The sequence below is a fragment of the Diadema setosum genome, chromosome 5, assembly GCF_964275005.1.
Source record: "Diadema setosum chromosome 5, eeDiaSeto1, whole genome shotgun sequence".
NCBI classification, from domain to species: Eukaryota; Metazoa; Echinodermata; class Echinoidea; order Diadematoida; family Diadematidae; genus Diadema; species Diadema setosum.
The window spans coordinates 4,553,847-4,575,193 of record NC_092689.1 but is presented as its reverse complement, the minus strand read 5'-3'; the positions used below and the strand labels follow the sequence as shown (position 1 = coordinate 4,575,193).

The 21,347-nt window shown below is 36.8% G+C and overlaps 1 protein-coding gene across 1 annotated transcript; it reads right to left on the bottom strand.

Moving 5' to 3' along the window:
• Window positions 1–7,977: 7,977 nt before the first annotated feature.
• Window positions 7,978–19,549, bottom strand: LOC140229015 (solute carrier family 25 member 16-like). Its single transcript, XM_072309280.1, is given in 9 exon segments — window positions 7,978–8,691; window positions 11,382–11,444; window positions 12,368–12,530; window positions 13,874–13,940; window positions 14,980–15,101; window positions 15,929–15,950; window positions 16,874–17,049; window positions 17,919–18,011; window positions 19,404–19,549. Coding segments are annotated over 9 exon segments (957 nt in total). The 5' UTR covers window positions 19,474–19,549; the 3' UTR covers window positions 7,978–8,510.
• Window positions 19,550–21,347: the final 1,798 nt, after the last annotated feature.

The window sequence follows — 21,347 nt, the reverse complement described above, 5'->3', positions numbered from 1 at the left end:
CCGCTTAACCAAATTGAATGAGGTTTTCTGCAAAATAGAGCTAAGATGTTATATTTTAAGGTCCCGAAGTAGCACTTAGACAGGTCGATCATTTTGGATGTTATCAATTCGAAAATTTGATTGTAATTTTTGAGGGACATACTGCAGTATGTCCCACAAAAATTACAATCAGATTTTCGCATTGATAACATGTAATATGATTTTTTTTTCAATGCTACTTCAGGGTCTTAAAATATAAAATCTTAGCTCTATTTTGTAGAAATCCCCATTCGATTTAGTTAAGCGGTCACAGAGAAATGGGGATTGTAGAAAAGCATGTCATGAGTCTGATTCTTCCAAGTTTAGCACTTCGATGATTTTGTGTGTGAACAATAAACAGAAGATTAACTTGGACAAAAGAGATTCCCGACGTCCTCTACAAAATTCCTCATTTCTCTTTGACCACTGAAGCAAATCGAATGGGGTTTTCTGTAAGATGTGGGCAATGAGTTATAGTTTCATACCCTGAATTTGTATTTAGATTGATGCAATATTTTTAAAGATATCATTGCGTAGGGCCCCGTTGTATTTTTTTTTTTGGGGGGGGGGGGGACATACGGTATAGTGGCCTGAAAAACAAAATATAAGAATATATATTAATTAATATCTAATTTTAGCTTCTGATTGGGCCACTGGGCCATCCCCAATGTCGAGCTCTGCCTAAATACTTGTATGTATGTATTTTGTTTATGTATATGTATATATATATATATATATATCTATATATATATATATATATATATATATATATATATATATATATCAAATCAGTGGCAGATCCAGAGGGGGGCGTACCAGGCACATGCCCCCCCCCCCTTTTAATTTTGTAAAGGCGCCTCCCCTTTACGGAATTCCTGGATCTGTCGCTGTATATATATATATATATATATATATATATATATATATATATATATATATATACATATATATATATATATACATACATATACATACATATATTGGTTTATGTTGCCTCTAACCATACTACCCTGATAAAGTAACTCACACCACGGGTGAAATATATGTACTTGCCAGCATAGTGGATAAAAATAACAAGAGACTTTATAGGCTCAGAACTTGATTCACAGCCAAAAGTATGATATCTGAAATACTCTTGTCCAATTTCATTCACAGTCTAAAAAATGTCTTGAAAATGTCCTGAAACTCTTCACACTCTTCTGAAGTACATAACCATGGTATTTGAAGTGACTGATGAATGCTTCAAATTACTTGCACATTTGACCACATCTGAACTGCAAGGTTAACCTTCCCAAAATTATCAATTCGGAGACCAAATATTGTACCTTTTTCTTGTGGTGGGTTATCAGAAATACTTGGTAATGTGAGACATATCATATGGCTTTGAGTCTGGAAAATTCAATTATACTAAACAGAATGATTTATAGATACACAGTGTATAATATAAAGGGGTTATTGTGTGTGTGTGTGTGTGTGTGTGTGTGTGTGTGTGTGTGGGTGTGTGTGTGTCTGTGTGCGGGGGGGGGGGGGGGGGGTGACAGGTCCAAAACACTGGTAAGCACATAAATCACTGAACATTAACACAGAATGTAACAATGTATATGAACATTAGTAAAATATCATCCGATTGGACTTCTTTAATTTACGTCCAAGTCTGTAAATACATGTGAGAATATATTACACACATAAAAGACATGATAATATCAGCGGTCCATTTCATACAGAGGTTTACATAACTTTTGACATGGTAATTAACTTGCATTGCAAACCTTCATGTGAAATGGACCACTCAACCTCAAATGTTCACTAAATGCCTTGTCTCACACTGACCATAATCCCAACTATGACTCTCCAGTGATTACTTGTGGCCACTACTAATGTGAAGTGCCTTCTTTTCAATGAGCTAACACTTCTGTATTCAACCCATTCACTCAAAAATTGTAAAAATCTTTGACATATAAATTTAGAGGCTACTTCGAATCATTGCACATACAATATCTAGCGAACCACGGGGCAAAGCTTATGTGTTGTACCTGATTAAAAGTTATGGAGTGATGGGATCTTATATGAATGAGTTTGAAAAGAACTTCTCCCCCTCATTTAAAAAGCAAGTCAATTGTGATCAAAACTGTCTACACAGAATATGGCCAATAACCTGAAGGCAATTTGACTTTCATGAATTGTACATCAGACATTCCACTCATCTGGCAAGAAACTTCGGATGAGACATTTCAAGCAATATTCAGATGGAGTTGATCTCTAACACTCATCCATTAGATGCCCTATAGATTTGGAAATCATTTGATTATACATGTAGTTCAGGAAAGGTCTCTTTGACCATGAAAATCCAGAGATATCTCAAAATGATGTCAGAATGGAAAATGGAAGTTCAGAGAATGTGATACTTCTGAATGAACTTCACCGAGTTAAAATTCTCTAGATAAAAAATAAAAAATTGCATGTATTTAAATCATTTACACATAGAGACAGATGATACCAAACACAAATGCTGTAATCACTGCATCAATGTGGTCCAAATCAAGAAAACATAGACATTAAAAATGATGAACAAATACTTTCATGCATAATAATTTACCAGAGCCTTTGAAGTTGTGATATACCAGATATCTATATGATTTAAACTACCCTGCATTTTCTGCACAATATTACAGGGGAACAGAACTGCTTGCAACTTGCCTCACATCTGTGTGTATCACAGAAACTAATTCAAACATAAAGCAATTAAATTTCCGATTCAATCAAACATAAATTAATCAAATCTCTAATTCAGTAATACCATAAAGGTCCACATATATATTTGTGTGTCTACACCATCTTGAGATCAATGACTGAAATTATTTTTCAGAGTTTGGTGGGAACTCATTGACTTGTATCAACTGTCCATTCATTGTGGACATACAGTGGAAACTCGATATAAAGAGATCTGCTTTAACAAAATACCTGGCATAACAAACTAATTTCTCCAGTCCCAATGAATCTATTTCATTTGTTTTGTATTGTTTATTGACTGCTGATATAACAAGATATCTGATATAAAGAACAAATTGTCTTGGTCCCAAGGATCTCGTTATACTGAGTTTCCACTGTATTGGCCCAAATTAATCATATTTATACCCTCCAGAAGTAAAAATGTGACATTCTGATACATGTTTTATCAGAAAGCTATTGTTACAATAAATTCTCATTACTCATACTGACATGGCTGTCCATGTAGTTCAGAGGCCTGTGACCAAGACAAACCCCCTCCATGCACACTGTGTATATATATATACCGGGTATATATATATATATATAGGAAGCTGCCACGATATCATAATACATATCTGAATAGAGACATTTTGACATCGTACAAAGTACCATTATACAAGTTAACAAACAAGTGGTCCATCAAGGTTCATAGAAATTACATTAACCATACCCTCCCTCTAAACACACACACACACTCACACACACATACGATATGACATTGTAATATTTCCATCTCTGCATTTATCATTGGCAAACTTATCTGCATGCATCGGCATTGGTGTTCAATGGCATCTCTTTAACTGGAGATCCTCTTGCTTGGACCCTCTCGCAAACTGTAGACTCTGATTGAACAAACATGCATGTAATATTTTTTGTCCACAGCCAACATCACAAGTGTGAAGTGCAATGTCCCTTGTGGCCAGAGTCCAGATCTAGGGTTCTTTATATGTTCTCTGGAGCTATTTTAGCCCTCTTTTTTTTTAAACATATATGACAAAACTTAACCGTTACATGGGTGAAAGCTGAATTTTAAGCCTGAGAAAAATACATCTGATGTGGGAGACGCATAGACTGAGTGGGAGAAATTTAAACTCAAGCAGGAATGTGGGAGACTTTGCAAAAATGACCTCAAAGCGGGAGATCTCCTGTCAAAAGTGGGAGAATTGGAGTCTCTGATATTACAGAAAACTGAGAGCGGTACATTACCACCACAATAATACAATTTAAAGTGCCCCGAGCAGACATTGCAACATACAAAGTAGCTGTAATACCCTAACTGTGTGGTTCATGGATCACAAATTTTAACCATCATTTTCAAACTCTTTTGCATGGCCACACATACACAGCATGTGTCACTGTGTCAGAAAAGTTGAGCAAAAATAAGTTCCTCACACCAGCCAACAAATGACATAAGCTGTAAAAACTTGTCACCTAGCTCACAGTGCATGTAAAGGGTCTGACACAACTCACGGCTATTTAAAAACTTGTACCTCTGCTCCAAACAAATATCCGTCACGTCAAAATTGTCATCGGGAAACCAGAGAGATAAATTAAGACACAGGGAATACATACAATACAGAGAAAACCAAGTTTCACACCTCATAGATGATGTGTCTTCAATTATAAAAGGTAGTGCAAAGTGCAACAACTATCATACATGAATAGGATCAATGATCGATGGTGGATAGAAAAAAACTGAATACAGTAAAATACATTAAACTCTTGAGGTCATATAAAGTCAATGACTGGAAGAAAAGAAGCCTATATTGTCATGCTTTCATCCTGTTTTTCTTCCACTTCCATATCATATAAGGAAAGAACCATCACATTTTAATATACATGACCTGATGCAGAGTGTTGCTCTGATAAAGTCCCCAATATTGAAAAGCTGAGAAAACTGCAGGATATGGTAATTGGCTACAAAAATAATAACTTCACATTTGTTCAATCCTTCAGAGTCAATCAGTTAAAATCTCAATAACTTATCCAAAATTAAAAGTTTAAATATGTGTTTGATTAAAAAACTTGTTATTTCATATGAAGTACGCTTCTATTGTGTTTTCAATCACCTACTGTGTTCAAATGCCTAATTGGCTGTACATTTAACTGCAACTAAACTTTGAAGCCAATATCTCTTATGTTTTTCTAAGAGCCAGCTTTCATATCATTTTTGTGGTAGTTATTAAAAATAAAATATCACCATACATGGTCAAATAGCCTGGAGACCAGAGAATATAGTGACAAGAAAATCTAACAATTCCAGCATAAGGTTTTAATGGTAACAGGTCTCATATTTGTATTGTATTACATGTATTCATTACTTTGAGTGAATGTACCACACCTAAATATCAAAATACACAGGCAAGATATTAATTAATTGTACCATTCAAAGTGAGTGAGTACCATCTGTGTAATGTCATTCTTACATATTGACAAAAAAACATAAACAAGCAATATATAAAAAAAAAAAATCACATAAACAGAGTCATCACATGAAATAAAAAGTGGAGTTCAGCATTAATCAGGAAGAACATCTTGATGTGCAGCCTAAAGTCACAATACTGCATATTTCATTGCCCATATCTCGCACGGCACTTGATATAATTCTGCTTCAAAAAAAGAAGAAAAAAAAAAAACTCACACACACAAACAAAAATTTAAAAAAAACCTCTACAATAGTGAGGACAATGCTAAATACCTTGATTTACTCGGGTAACTGATACAGAAGACTCTTCCTGATGTAGAAATGTATATAGAGGTATATAATAAAACACATTTTACATTCATCTGCTATTGGAATAAGTGTGACTTATTGAAGATGTTAATTTCGTTAATTTCTACATCTCTCAGGTTTTTTTTTTTCCTCATGGTAGGACATAATTCACTTTTGACTAATTGGTGTAAAGAAAAAGGCATTATTTTGCAGTTTTCAAGAAGACACTGAGTTGTAATGACCATGTCAAAGTGTTTGACCTGATGAAAAAAAAAAAAAAAAACTCTGCTGCACACTTGCCATAAAACATTTACTCACACTCTCAAACATCCATAAAATATCCAACAGGAAAAAAAATAAATAAGGGAAGGATAAAACTGCCCCATATAATGTCAGTGTATGCCAGTATTTTGTGATCAAATTACCGAAGTGTGATATTCTGTTGAAGACCTAAAATTCTGCTTTCAGTTTTTTGACAAACCTAAAACTTTGTACGAACATACAGTGTAAGTTTTCAGTACAAATACAATCCTCAACAAGATTGGTCTTGTTTTCTTTAAAATGGTCCACAAATCACATCCGATATACATTCAATATGTGATTGACCATGTGCAGCATATTTCAGACAGATCAATAGAAAGCAGATGTAAATTACCCATAATCCCCAATTTTGAAGAAGTTCATGATTATCAAAACCTTTGAAGCGGTGCACATCTTTAAAAACCTAAAAAGTCATTATCATACTGGTCAACATGCACTTGATTAAGAGCTAAAGCTGAAAATCTCTGTTAAATTTCACTGCATTTTTACAAACAAGGCAAGTGCCAAATTGTGTCTCGCCCATTCGCGTACAAGGAATTAATATTTTTTATAACTCCCAGAAGTTAATTGACCTGCTTATGACCTTTGACCTTGTGGTGACCTTCAACACCCCAAGGGACATTTACCAACCAAGGTTGGTCACAAACGGACAAAGGGATCAAAAGTAATGAGCCATAAACGAAATGCGCCATAAAAACTTAACATTGGGCCCTAAAAATTTGTTGACCCCTTTCTGTGACCTTTGACCTTGTGATGACCTTTAACTCCCCAAGGGACATCTACCGTCCAAGTTTGGTCACAAACGGACATAGGGATCAAAAGTTATGAGCCACAGTCAAAACGCGCCCTAAAAACATAACATTGGGCCCTAAAAGTTTGTTGACCCCTGTCTGTGACCCTTGACCTTGTGACAACCTTCACCTCCCCAAGGGACATCTTCCATCCACGTTTGGTCACAAACGGACAAAGGAATCAAAAGTTATGAGCCATAAACGAAATGCGCCCTAAAAACTTAACATTGGGCCCTAAAAGTTTGTTGACCCCTGTCTGTGACCTTTGACCTTGTGGTAACCTTCAACTTCCCAAGAGACATCTACCATCACCCAAGTTTGATTGCCATTGTAGCAACATGTGCTGAGTTACGTGTGATAGGAGAGTCTTGCAAGTAAACTTTAACGTATGACCTCAAATGACCTTTGACCTTATCATGTGACCTCTTACGGCACCATAACATGAAGGTACCCCCAGTGCATCCATCACCAAAGTTTGATTGCCATTGTAGCAACATATGTCGAGTTACGAGTGATAAGAGAGTCTTGCAAGTAAACTTTCACATATGACCTCAAATGACCTTTGACCTTATCCTGTGACCTCCAACAGCACCATAACATGAAGGTACCCCCAGTGCATCTATGACCCAAGTTAGGTTGTAATCCAAGCAACTTATGTGAAGTTATTTGTCAAAAGAGAGTCTTGCAGGTAAACTTTAACATAGAAAAGAGTCTTGCATATAAACCAATACTCTTTAAAGGGATTGTACAGTTATGGTTGAGACCTAATTTCAGTTTCTAACATTTTTTTTGAGATAATGAGAAACCTCTTATAAAATGTGAAAGAGCATGTAATTCTATGAGGAATTCAACGTTTATTTGATGAAAATTGGTTTTGAAATGGCCGAGATATCAAAAAGAGCGATTCTAATAAAGTGTGGGACCCACACTTTATTACGACCACTTTGTTTTACTTTGTTTTTTGATGTTTCAGTCATTCCAAACCCGATTTTCGTCAAATAAACTTTGAATTCCTCTTAAAATGGCATGTTCTTTACAATATCATAAGTGTATTCTTGGTATCTCGCAAAAAGTTAAAAGCCCAATTCTCATCTCCACCAAAACTGTACTATCCCTTCAATATATGACCTCAAATGACCTCTGACATCATCACATGACCTCCAACAACACCATAACATGAAGATACCCCTAGTGCTTCTATCACCCAAGTGTGGCTGCCGTTGCTGTAACAGTTGCCAAGTTATGCATCATAAGAGAGTCTTGCAGGTAAACTTTAACATTTGTGACGGACGACGGACGGACGACGGATGGACGCCATTTGGATCCCTTAGTCTCGCCTTCACCTCCGGTGGGCGAGACAACAACAATCATATTTCAGATCATTTATCTGCTGCACCCTTAAGAGCATGTTACACTGCATCAAAAACTTTCCATATATATTTGAATCTTTCACCAACTGAGAGCAAGAAAGGGCATTAAACACAGTGACTCTGCACAGCACTAACACCCTTATGCTTCTTTACTGAATAAAAAAGATTCGAGCATAAGCGGGCCCAGAGATACCTGACACAGGCCATTCCACCGAATGTGCAATAACGTGAAGTTTGAATGTTTGATCCCTCTTGCCAGATCCTGTGCATCGAAAGTTCTAGTCATAGATCAGCACTGCTTTACCCTCCTTTGAAACTTTATCAGGATGATGAAGATCCACGGACTGAATTTATTTCAGACCTAGACGTCAGGTGGTCTAAAACAACCACAAGTAGTCATGAGCTGATGCACAATATCTCATTCCGTCATCGCTGGGGCTGTTTTGTAGGAAACTGAAGTGACCCCATCAGCACGGTTTACAAGTTTGCTGACTTTCAAAAGAAAGTTTGCACTGTCCCGTTCTTTGGTCATGATCCGTGGGCAAAGTGGGAGGGGAATGACACGGTGAGGAACTGCTTCATCTTCTCAAAGACCGTGAAGGAGACGGCGGCGGCCGGGATGGCCCGCAGGTAGTTGATGGTCAGACCCCGGTAGAGACCCCTCACGCCTTGCTCGTTGTAGACGGTCATCAGGTTTTGAAGAATGTAGCTGCACAGGACGGTACATAGAATGCAATGACTTGTTAAAAGGGCATTTTACCGGTTTTTTATCTTTTTATATGTTGTTCTTTTAATTCTAAAAGACCCAGCGGTGCAAACAGAATCAAAATTTCATAACGATTAAGTCCGTAATTTAATGTTAAAAATGGAACTTTTTAGGTGAGAATTATGCTAATGAGCTGACGAGCCCGGATGTTATGATGTCACAGGTGCTCTCACTATTACTGATTACAAGTGCTCGCATACGCGTGCGTTAATTCGTATCGAGTAGCAGACGACGCTTAGGCCTAATTTAGCTAGCAGGCGGCGCTTGTGTACTGTTCTATCCATGTAGATATCTCAAATTTCACTAAACCAAATCGCACCAAAATTACAGGATATACTTCATAGCATATTTCAAAGTATTCTCTTATATTTGAACGAAATCAGTAATCGAGAAGTATCAATATTGACGTCGACTTTCAAGTCGTCACTCAAAAAAAAACTCACTCTTCGCGAGAGATCTTGGCGAACGCAAGATGCACAATCTAGAACTGAAGTTAGCGGACTAGTACTGTGCGAACGGGGAATTTACGCGAGAACTAAACTCAAAAGTGTAATGATTTTTGCGACTTGTGTGATATAGGAACTACATTTTTCATTCAACTTACCACAAATAATTTGTAAATTTATTTATTGCCCCCGATTACTTGAAAGATTTGTCTCATGATATTAAATGGCTAACTTCAGTCTGTGCTTGCGCAGCAGGTAGGTAGGGCCTGGCCGCAATCACTCGTGTTTAGTCGTAGAGCAGGCTAGCGACGCCGACAGGAAAGTCGACATCTACACTTACGCTTCCCGACACGTGATTTGTTTCCAATTAACGCGAGCTGTTGGATATGAATCATAAAGTATTTCCTGTGACTTTGGTGCCATTTGGCAAGGTGAATTTTGAGATATCTACATGGATACGGAAGTACGCTAGCACTATACCTACACCAGCGCTGGGATCGTGAAGCGGCGACACTGTGTTAGAATCTACGTGGTCAGGCCACTCTTCCGAGATATGGGTCCTAGTAGGCCTACTGAAACAAACTGTTAGATCTAACATTAGTCCTTGGTGTAAATAACACCACTATGAGATTTAGCTCGACTACAAAACATCGGAAATCCATAAAGCAGATACCTTACCTGAAAAATCCAGCACAGGAACAACAGTGCCTGCAGGACAAGGGTCCAGACCTAGAACTGGAGTCTGGACTTTCGTCTGGATTTTCTTCAAGTTCTGGCAGCAGAGGTATGTAACGTTACGCTGTGCCTTATTAGCACTGTGCACATAGGGCCTAACTGTTACAGCTGCAATGTCGACGGTGAGTGAGTGTAGGGCCTACTCATCAAAACTTGGACTGCCACGTAGAACCTACTCCTGCTCAGTAGTCCTAGTCCTAGTTCTAGTATTTCAGAGTCTATGTGTACTGGGTACCGTTTTCATCTCACTAAGCGTAAATCGTGCGTGCCGTTGAAGAGAGTCTATCTACATTTGGATTTAGATTCACTCAGCCCTCATCTACGTTAGATAGAAATCGTTGTCTAGTTTGAACTAGACTGGCGAACCATCGCTCGATCATGATCATCAACGCGTAACATTACTTACACACAGTCTTCTATGGGCAGCACGTTCGGATAACGATGCCAATTTCATTTTGCATATCTGGAATTTCCCCACAAGTTTTATCTAAATAAAAAGCTGTTGAAGAGATTGCTTTTAAAGATTAATAGATATTGTTTAACATGTTTATTATAGCTCCATATTGCAATTATACTAAATAACAGCTTTTGCAGTACTTCGTGTGAGATTTCATCAGTAAATTGGCATTATGTAGTTCGTCTTGCTAAATGTCGGAGTTGTGCACCAAGAGCACCTGTGACGTAGGCCAAATTGTGTGGATCGTTCCTTGGCTTGCTCGTTTTCATTTTTTTCAAAAAATCATTACAGGCTTATCCTGGGTTTTAGAATGCTCTCTTTCCAATAGTAGGCATCAAAAAATGTAGATTAGAATTATCAGACAATTAGAAAATGTCAGTACAGTTTTCTTTTAACACAACAAAAGCTTTCCCATAATCTACAAACACCTTTCACTCAGTGAGAGAAATACCTACTCAATTACTGCTTTGCAAATTCTCACTAACAAAGTCTTTGATTTTCATTCAAGCATACAGAAGAATTACAACACGACATCATTCTCTTTATCCTATCGCAACAAAATAATTTCGCCCAACCTTCAAATTTGACTGGTTAGCTTTATTCCATTACTGAATAGGAATTCTGGATAGTTCCCTTCTGGTTACACCGTGCAACCCATCTATGCTCCAATGATCGATCCAAAAGCATTGCCAAACAGGCAGCAAAGGTGTAAAAGCATCATTCTTCAACTTGCACATGCTACCTTATCAACAAGCCATGCACTGCTTGCTTTTGATAATCTGAAATTAATATCTTTACAAACAAAAAAAAAACTTTGGCGAAGTATCAGAGAAATTTCTCTCAATGTCATGAAAGTAAAATAGGGCAAATGATCAGGTTAAGCATGAAATGTTCTACGTAGTAGGGGTTTGCATGCCTGAACATACAATATCCATGCACAGAAAGTCATGTACTTCATTACATTCACAGCTAGAGGAGACCGAGGAGAATCTTACTTTGAAGCATGTGGTACCATAGTCCCCAGCTGCATTATTCTCCTCACAACATCCAGTGGATAACTGAGTGAGTAACGAAATAGGAAACAAACCAAAGTACATGAGACATCAAATCATGATTATAGTACATTGAATTTATACATGATATCTCCATGAGAGCATAAAGCTAACTGCTGTCACAAGAAGTTGGAAACAAATGGGCACTCAAATGATGATACGATACATTTTCTATAGAAAATAATAAAAACAAATCATCGGTCCAGTAAGCTGCACAATGGGTGTACTTCTCAAAAAGATCGGGAGTACAAAACAAACAAAGTGAAACAGACTTTACCGTAATGGAAGAACAAAGGTCATATAGATAAGCCAGCACCATTAATCATTTCTGAGCAAGGCATAGTAACAACAGCTGGCAGTACATCATCTCGCAGAGACAAAATATAATCAAGCATTCATTGACAATATTAAAATTCAGTAAATGTAACACCCAGCTAAACATGATGTAAACCTAAGCATGTCTTTATATCCATCTAATATTCAGCAGAATGCATCAGGATGGGCTAGAAATTGGTCAATATTCTCATTCATATGGCTAATGATGGGTTTTTTTTTTCTTTATAATACCTGATTTTTCATAGCTGTAAGGATTTCATATACTAACTGATGACAAAATATTCACATTTCACTAGAAATGCATACTATCAAGCATATAGGAAAATCTGTTTAATCATTGAATATTCTACTGTATTAGAATTTGAATATAAAAATAAAATTCAAATCATCTGCTAACCTTGTTAAACATCACACAGACATAAAATACACACACACTTTGCCAGTACACTGTTGTGGTTTTTTCTCCATATCCATACAAAGCTGGAAGCACATTTCAGTTTCATGCATGCATGCATGCACATGGCTGAGGCACAAGTCAGGGATTCTGTAGTGCACCTTACATGGCTAGACCAACAACTTCCAATCTAACTCACGTAATGGTCTGTGCTATTGCCCCAGCTACGCCGCCGACACAAAGATTGGCGGGGATGATGAGGACACGCTCCCCAGGCTCAGTTGGGGATGGTTTGGAGAGCATGGGTGGACCTCTTATAAGCAGGAAGACTTTGGTCATCTCATAGGTGTAGAAGGCAGTACCTGGCAATGAAAAGAAGAGGGTTGGTAAGAAATTGTCAAGACTTTTGCATGTTTAAAGGGATGGTATCGTTTTGGTTGAGAAGGAGATTCAGATTTTAACTTTTTGTGAGATAATGAGAAACCACTGTAAGAAATACTAAAGAGCATACACTACAAGGAATTGAAAGTTTATGTGGTGAAAATCAGTTTTGAAATGACTGAGATGTCTGCAAACAAAGAGGTCCTATACTATCACTTTAAAGGGATCGTATAGTTTTGGTTTAGACCTAATTTCAGGTTTCTAACATTTTTTGGTGAGATAATGAGAAACCTCTTATAAAATATGAAAGCGCATCTATGAGGAATTCAACGTTTATTTGATGAAAATTGGTTTTGAAATGACTGAGATATCAAAAAAAGAGCAATTATGATAAAGTGTGGACCCACACTTTATTACGATCGCCTTGTTTTTCTTTGTTTTTGAATGTTTTTAGTCATTCCAAACCTGATTTTCATCAAATAAACTTTGAATTCCTCTGAAAATGGTATGCTTTGTACTATATCATAAGTGTTTTCTTGGTATCTCGCAAAAAGTTAAAAGCCGAATTCTCATCTCCACCAATACTGTACCATCCCTTTAACTGTACACGATGGAATTTCATGATATTCTCTCTCATTACCTCATTGACATTCAATTGGTCCAGACTGCACAGGGAAAAAAAAATAAAAATTTACAAAATATTCTCTGATTACAGTGTACTGTCACCTGGTAGTTTCCCTGGCTCTGCAAGGCTAAATAAATCTTATCTTTTATGTCCTGTTAAATGTGATAAAAGCATAACAACAAATAAATAGCATGTGTTCAAAGTGTTTGCTCTGATTGTGATCTTGTAGAGATAACAAGTAGTTAAAAAGCAGTAGCCATACTGGCAATAATTGACATACTGGTACATGCAATGCACACTAAAACAAAGTGGGCTACTGAAAAAACAAAACAAAACAAAACAAAAACAAACAAACTTGCCATAAGAGTATCACTTGCTTTTGGAGTGGCTGTTCACAATTAAGATACAGTGTATGTCAAAGGCAACATCCACTACATCAAAATAGGCTAAGGGTTCAAAATGCCTTCCGCACAAGTATTCCACTCCTCTGCTAGACATGATCATTCAAACATTTATTGCAGACACTGTACAGTATTCACACCCAAGAAATTTGTCAATATGAACACTGTAGTCAGCTGACATCTTCCTTTTACAGTCAGACAATGATCATACAATCAAGTCTAATTCAAGACAGAAAGACACAGAGACACACATGTATGATGCATCCGCCAAATATGGTAGAAATGAAAATGAAGTTACCAGCATAGGGAATCATCCCAAGGAGTGTTGGAGTCACTCCCCTGTAGAGACCTTTGAACTGACCCTCCTATTGTCATCAAAAGAGAAACAATCCCATGTAAGAACATGTCATATTTACTATATTAAAAAAAAAAAGAAGAAAAGAAAACACAATAACACTACCCCATAACACCAAATGAACAGAAAGATTGAGCAGGGAAAATTACACAATTATGCAGGAAGAGGAAAGATATTTCAACAATCACTGAACTACTCGTATGACAAGTACATCTGCGTGACAAGTTTGAATTTACGGCTAAGAACATCTTGACATTATGAGCTGATGACACTAGAATGAAACCATGGAACATCAAAATTTCCTGATAACGATTAAAAGTTTGAAACTGACATGTACAATCATGTGCCATAGGAAATCTTTCTTTCCTCAAGATCTCTACATACTGTACATGACATTGTATACACATGGTTAACACGCAGTCAATCACAAGTTATTTTGAACAAGTCATGCATACAGTGATATGCTCACTTAAGCCTGTTTGATGGACAGTACATACCAGTTTGTAAAAATGTAAGTATGATGGAAAAGCACAATGATCTGATTTATTTCATGCCCTTATCTCTTGTTCAAATATCTTCAACCAGTGTGTTTTGGATGACACAACTTTTCAGAATACTGTACACGCCATATATTTCGCGAGTCTAAATTTTTGCGAATCGGGAATTCCTGACGATTTCGCGAGTGGTTAAATTCACGATCGTGGAGTCTTTGTAATGAACGGAGAAATGTACATGCGTACATCACATCCACATCGGGATCAGAGTCAATATTTTCGCGTGTCTTTAATTTCGCGAATAGCACCTGACTTGTGAAATTCGCGAAAATAAAAACCTCGCGAAATATTCGGCGTATACAGTATTTATATTGATTGACAAAAAGAAAAAAAAAAAACTGCAACAGCAGTAATGACCAAAAGGACCTACAATAAGTATTGTCTGTCAGTTGCAGTTGTTTACAGGCATACTGTTTGTTCTTTTTCTGCAACCCCACCCAATTTTGATGTTTTATTGTATTCGGTCACATTGTTTGGGATAAAAGCAATCCATACTTGATAGTAAATCTTGCGGAAGGTGTGGATGATGCCCCGGTATCTCTTCTCCCCTATGTGTTGGTAGGCTAGGCGAGCTCTGATCATATCCAGTGGGTATGTGCAAATGACCGCTGCCAGACCTGTGGGTTGGAATAGGAAATACACTGTGGATGAGCACAGGCCAAAGGAAGAAGCATACAAAATAATTCTAATGCAGGTAAACCGCAAAGCCATGAAAGCTACAGCAATGCAATTAATGCAACTCGGGGGTACCTGTCTGTTTCTGATTCAGCGATGTCGTGCATTATCATCATTATCATTATCGTTATCATTATCGATCAGCAGAATCTATACAAACATATAAAAAGCATCTAATGTCACATCTGTTTGCATCTTGTTTTGGTTGAATATTTCTTGAATCACTTAGGCCTATACACATTTCTATCTTTGAAAGTTTCCTTAGTTCTTTTTACTTTCATATATCATTATATATAATTATATGTAATTGTTTTACAATTGTATGTAATTGTCCACCTGAATAGGTTACAAGATCAATGGCACATTAATGGCACATTACAAGTGCTGTACTTATTATTATTACTATCATTTGTTAGTGTATTTATCAGGCATATTATGATTCACATGCTGGGCAGATGACTTGCAGTGGAACCGTTGCACACATCTTGTCATGCCTGAATATCACTGGGTTTGCTGAAAGACCTTCAGGACGGCTATTTAAATTCGGTGAGCTGCATGAGAAATGCCCCACTAAACCTTGGCAAAGGGCAACTTTAACCTGTGCTACTCATGCAAAGAATTCTCATGTACTTAAAATGATACTACAAACGTATGAAGACAACCTGATATTTGAGCTGAGAATGTTAAACTCACACAGGGAGCAGTACCATGTGTTTCATTTCATTCTTTCTTTCTTTTTTTTTTTTTTTTTTTTGGTACTGTACCTTACCTGCAAGTGATCCTGACAACAACTTGTTTTGAGTTTTCTGTGGAGGAAAGCAAAAACATTCAAATGCATTAGAGTTACAGATGTACATAAATTATAGCTCTCTGCAAACCTCATGCAAATCACACAGACGCCCCCCCCCCCCACAATACAAAATGAAAAGAAATAAATTCATTCTCTCATTATTACTTTTATACAAGTAGGCGAAAAATTATATAGGCTGGCATGAGTAGGTGATTATCATAAATGAAAAGCTATTCATATGACATTGTATATTTTCCATCAGTTTCTGGTCTAATCAATCCCCTACTCACTATTATACAATTTGTCTGCAGTCTTACGAGTAAAAGAAAAAGTTGTTAGGCAGCACAGAATTTGTAGCATGTACTGTGCATAGATACATTCATTTTAATATCAGACAACTTGTGTTCCCTACTAAATTGTTGAATAGGCCTAAGATTGCATTTTCCTTGTTAATTATATCATGGATCCATCATAACACTTGATGATATTTATTACCTCACGGGAGACTATGGAGTTTTGCAAGATGACAACAAAAAAGCAACAATTATTCTATTTCCTGGCTGGTTTATTGCAAATCATGTAAGCCATACATATCATTCTGTGAGCACAACATTTTGTAAATCACAACAAATAAGTGTTATTCCTATTCAAAGGAGAACTTTGTTATTTTTAAGCTTTGCCTTTTAATTCACTGCACTTCTCTTTTGCCATGCAACACTTTTGCAAGTTGCTAACTTCATGAATACCAGTCAACTCACCAAAATAAAAACAAGCTGTGAAACATAGGGCATAAATACATTATACAGTACTTACACAGAGTAGAATTAGGTCTTAGCTACACGTAAAGACAATATCCATTTCAGGACAGGTAAGTGTATGAAGAATGCACAGCTCTCTACCTACAATTGTATATGGTAATGACACTGATTAAAAATGCCAAAAAAGCACTCCCCTAGATGTATTTACCCCTTTGCACCACTCGTAGGTCACAAACTGGATGGCTCCATAGGGAAAAATCCGGACCATCATGGCGCCATTACCCTTGTACAGGGCCAGGTAGCCCTCTTGCATGACCACCTCATTCAAGGATGACCAGACACCTAAAATGATGAACAGGGGGAAACTGGTGACACCCACAGATCTTACACAATGATCAAACTCAGGCTGAGTTTATTATCATAATAGTTTAACATGCCAACACATTTTTTTTTTTCATTTTCAAAGCAGTTAGCATACATTGTTATCAATAAATGAATATTCTCCTACTACCTACCACTAGCAATGGTGTACATGTATTTGTTGACATGCCCAGGGAGAAAAGAAAGATTAAAATCAGACAATGTAGGTAGAAGTTTCATAAGATCAGGCATAAAATACAAAATTTATGAATGGACTTTAGTTTCACATACATTGTACCAGATAGACATTGGGATACAACCCCATTGTATTAGAAGAGATAATAGGGTCACTCATCACCTCTCAACTCTTCCAATGGTTTGTGGACAAAAATGGAAAAACAAACAAACAACAACAACAAAACAAACAAGCAAATCATACTTTTGGTCAATAATATGGAAACTGCAACTCCTTCCCTCAGGTTCAATAAGTCAAATAAATGTTGGGTTCTCTATTACAACATTATTCTGATGCCATGAGAAGGACTTATCCAAAATAATTTCATGTAATGAAAAAGGGAAAATTAGTAAAGGTAAATGGGATATTTGCAAAGGGGCATGCAACTAATAGTGTTTTCATGAAAAGAATGTGAAAATTTGAAATGGTAAAACTTTCCTATTTTGGGTCTAATTCTGACCAAACCCATATCAAAGTAGCATCATATTCTTCTGATTTGATTCTTTTCATTACAGCCACTCTGAACATGACACTGTGATGTCATGTACAATGTATGGCACTCTAAGAGCCTGCATCAAAACAGCAAAGGTAAAAACATTGTCTTGTTTCTCCTTACCAAGGTTTTGAAAGTGTTTGTGCCTGGCTTGGAGCAGGATCTTGATCCTGTCCAGAGGAGCGATGACACTCTTGGCGCAGCATCCCGCCACACCTGCATGATAAACAGAGTTAAATTGACGTGATTAGAAAGTGTGCGATGATTGTATTAAAAATTATTCTGAAATTTGTGCGGCATCCTGCCACATCTCCATGAGAAAAAGAGTCTGACATGCACCTAAATTTGGGAGTGAAAGTAGACAACTACTAAATGCTGTCAGTATAAGTTAAAAGTAAGCATAGACTCTTATGGTAATGAAAGGCAAGATCAACACAGAGATTCATTCATTCATTAATGATGGGATAAGACTAATATGCTGTACCAGGGAGGTGGTTTGTACATTGTCATTACATGTGATGTAACGTTAGGCCTACGGGATATTTACAAAATTTCACAAATCATCAGTGATCACATAACACGCTACTACTACGCCTAGACCCGTCTCTAGTGAGAGTGTCACTAGTTAAAGTACTCAGTAAATCAAATGCTAGCCCGACCAGACGCTGTTAATACGCTACGCGAATACAACCTGTCGCGCTACGTATGTACAGCGGCGACTGGGCTGTGTATAGTTAATCAAATGCATGATCGATATCCTTTTTAGTCTCAAGGCAAGAGAACAGTGACAGAAAATAAGTAGCATCAACTGTACATGTACATGACAAGGCATTGTAATTACTGAGTCTTGGTAGTTATACAAATGGAAATGCAAATGTGTACTTCGAGCTTCGTGCATGCATATAAAACAATGTAGACCCATTAATATGTAGCTGTCAATTGAATTGGCGTTCACTGACTGCGCCGCATTAAAGGGAAGGTAAACCCTAAGAGCAATGTGGATTGAGTGAAAGCAGCATCATTAGTAGAACACATCAGTGAAAGTTTGAGGAAAATCGGACAATCGATGCAAAAGTTATGAATTTTTAAAGTTTTGGTGTTGGAACCGCTGGAATAGGAGACTACTAGAGGTTATGACGTATGAGAGGACAACAATACGAAGAAAATATACAGGAAATTCAACAAAAATTCATTTTTCTAGCATTATGAAAGAGCACTTGACTAACCGCTTTCAGAAAGCATGGGGAATAATTGCTACCCTTAATTATATGTCAGTATCAAGTTGACGGAATTTGTAATTTTCGTGAAAAATGGATTTTTGTAGAATTTTCTTTATATTTTCTTTGTATTGTTGTCCACTCATACGTCATAGCTTCTAGTAGTCTCCTCATCCAGCGGTTCCAACACCAAAACTTAAAAAATCCGTAACTTTTGCATCGATTGTCCGATTTTCTTCAAACTTTCACTGATGCGTTCTACTAATGTTGCTGCTTTCACTCAACCCACATTGCTCTTAGGGTTTATCTTCCCTTTAATGGGCTGGGGCACAGAAGTAGCGTCCGTACTCGTAGTAAACGCCGATGCTACGATTACGAATTAACAGCCTACCTCCTGAAATGAAGTTTCTTAGAAGTACAGCTCCTTCATGTGATGTTTCTTGAGAAGAGTCTCTCATCATGCGCTCATCAGATATACTAGAACTTGCCAAAAAGGCTACTTTTTCAGGCAAATAATCTGACACGTACTTCACGTCACCTCCGTTCGTTCTCCATTTTGAAGCAGCTGGCAGCGCAGCGCAACACAACTACGGTCGCGTAGCCGGGTAGAGATACGGGAACCGGTACCGGTACCGGTACATCTGTGGGCTTTGGACTACTGCACGCATTGGACAGTCTCTCGCGTCCACACAACACAGTTCTCTGTGTAGTCTCTGTCTATCGAATGCACAAGGTTGTTTTACTGCAAACATAATAATAATAATAATAATAATAATAATAATAATAATAATAATAATAATAATAATAATAATAATAATAATAATAATAATAATAATAATAATGATAATAATAATAATAATAATAATAATAATAATAATAATAATAATAATAATAATAATAATAATAATGATAATAATAATAATAATAATAATAATAATAATAATAATAATAATAATAATAATAATAATAATATAAATTCGGACTTTACTTCCTGCGCTCTCTGGAATGGTTGCAGCAGTATTAGCACTAGTCTACTATTTTCTAAACATCAGCTTATAAATCAGATAATCTAATATTTTGTTTAAATGACCAAGTAGGCCTAGATCTAGCCAAGTTTTGTTGTCCACGGATCACACATTAAGATTAAAAGTCTGCCAATTAAGACTAGCATATACTTGCCGACTTCATGGCAGCTTGGCAAATTTATTACCCGGTATGTGAAATCCAAGAAGATACGCCAATACATAAAAACAAAAAGCGGTTTCGTATAGGAAAGAACGAGTATTTTAATACAAACGCAACAGTGAAAATTTGATTAATCGGACAAAAATTAGAGAGATTATGAAATTGTGAAGTTTCGCTAACTTTAGAAAAACAGTTTTCCTGTAGTGAATAATAATGATGTAGGCCTAAATGAATGAGTTGGTGATCTTCTTTTTTTTTTTATGAGTTGGTGTCATCGCCTAACAGCTTGCCAATATGTAATTTGCATATATAAAATCTGGAATTTCCATTATCACTCTTGCATTTAAAAGAAGATGAGATCAAACGTACGTCAGAAAATCACAATATTTCAGTTGCTTAATACTCAGTATAATATGTCTGGTTGATAGGCTCCCTACCTGACTTAGATTCCGACTTATGCTTGATATTTTTCATTTATTTATTTTTGTTTAAACGCAACGGTAGTCTGAATCCTGCAGGCTACAGTATCTGACCAATCATTATTTTGAAGTTATTCATCCAGGAATAACAGAAAATTGAATTTTCGTCAGTGTCTTTTACAAAATCAATGACTTATTGTGAGATGTGGCATCCCTATCTGACTCGTTTGCATATCTATATCAACTGTTCGAAAACTTACATAACAAAATAATTAGCGAATGTTTAGAATTGCATAACTTTCATACGCTTTTAATCCGATTTTGATCAAATTTTCACTGCAGGGCGCTACATAAGCACTTGCCCGATTGCCCGGGGCAAGTGAAAATCAAATTCGGGCAAGTGTTTTTGAACAATAAGAACAAAACTGCCCGAATTGGGCAAGCAAACAGTTTTGAAGCCACCTGTTTTTCACTTAATGCCCCCTCCCATATTAAAACTCACGAAGTTAATCACTTAAAGCCCAAAGATAATGGCTGTTTAGTGATGCAACGCACTTTACATTTCATTTCACCAGCTTTCTAACACTTACGTGCATGCAGAAGCTCCAATGCAATGCAATGGCAACACTAACTTGATCGCACAGAGTTTGTTACTACAATGTGTTTAAGCGTGCGAATCAATGTGTGCTGTTTATTCCAATGATTGTGTTTTATTAAGCCCTTGACCATAT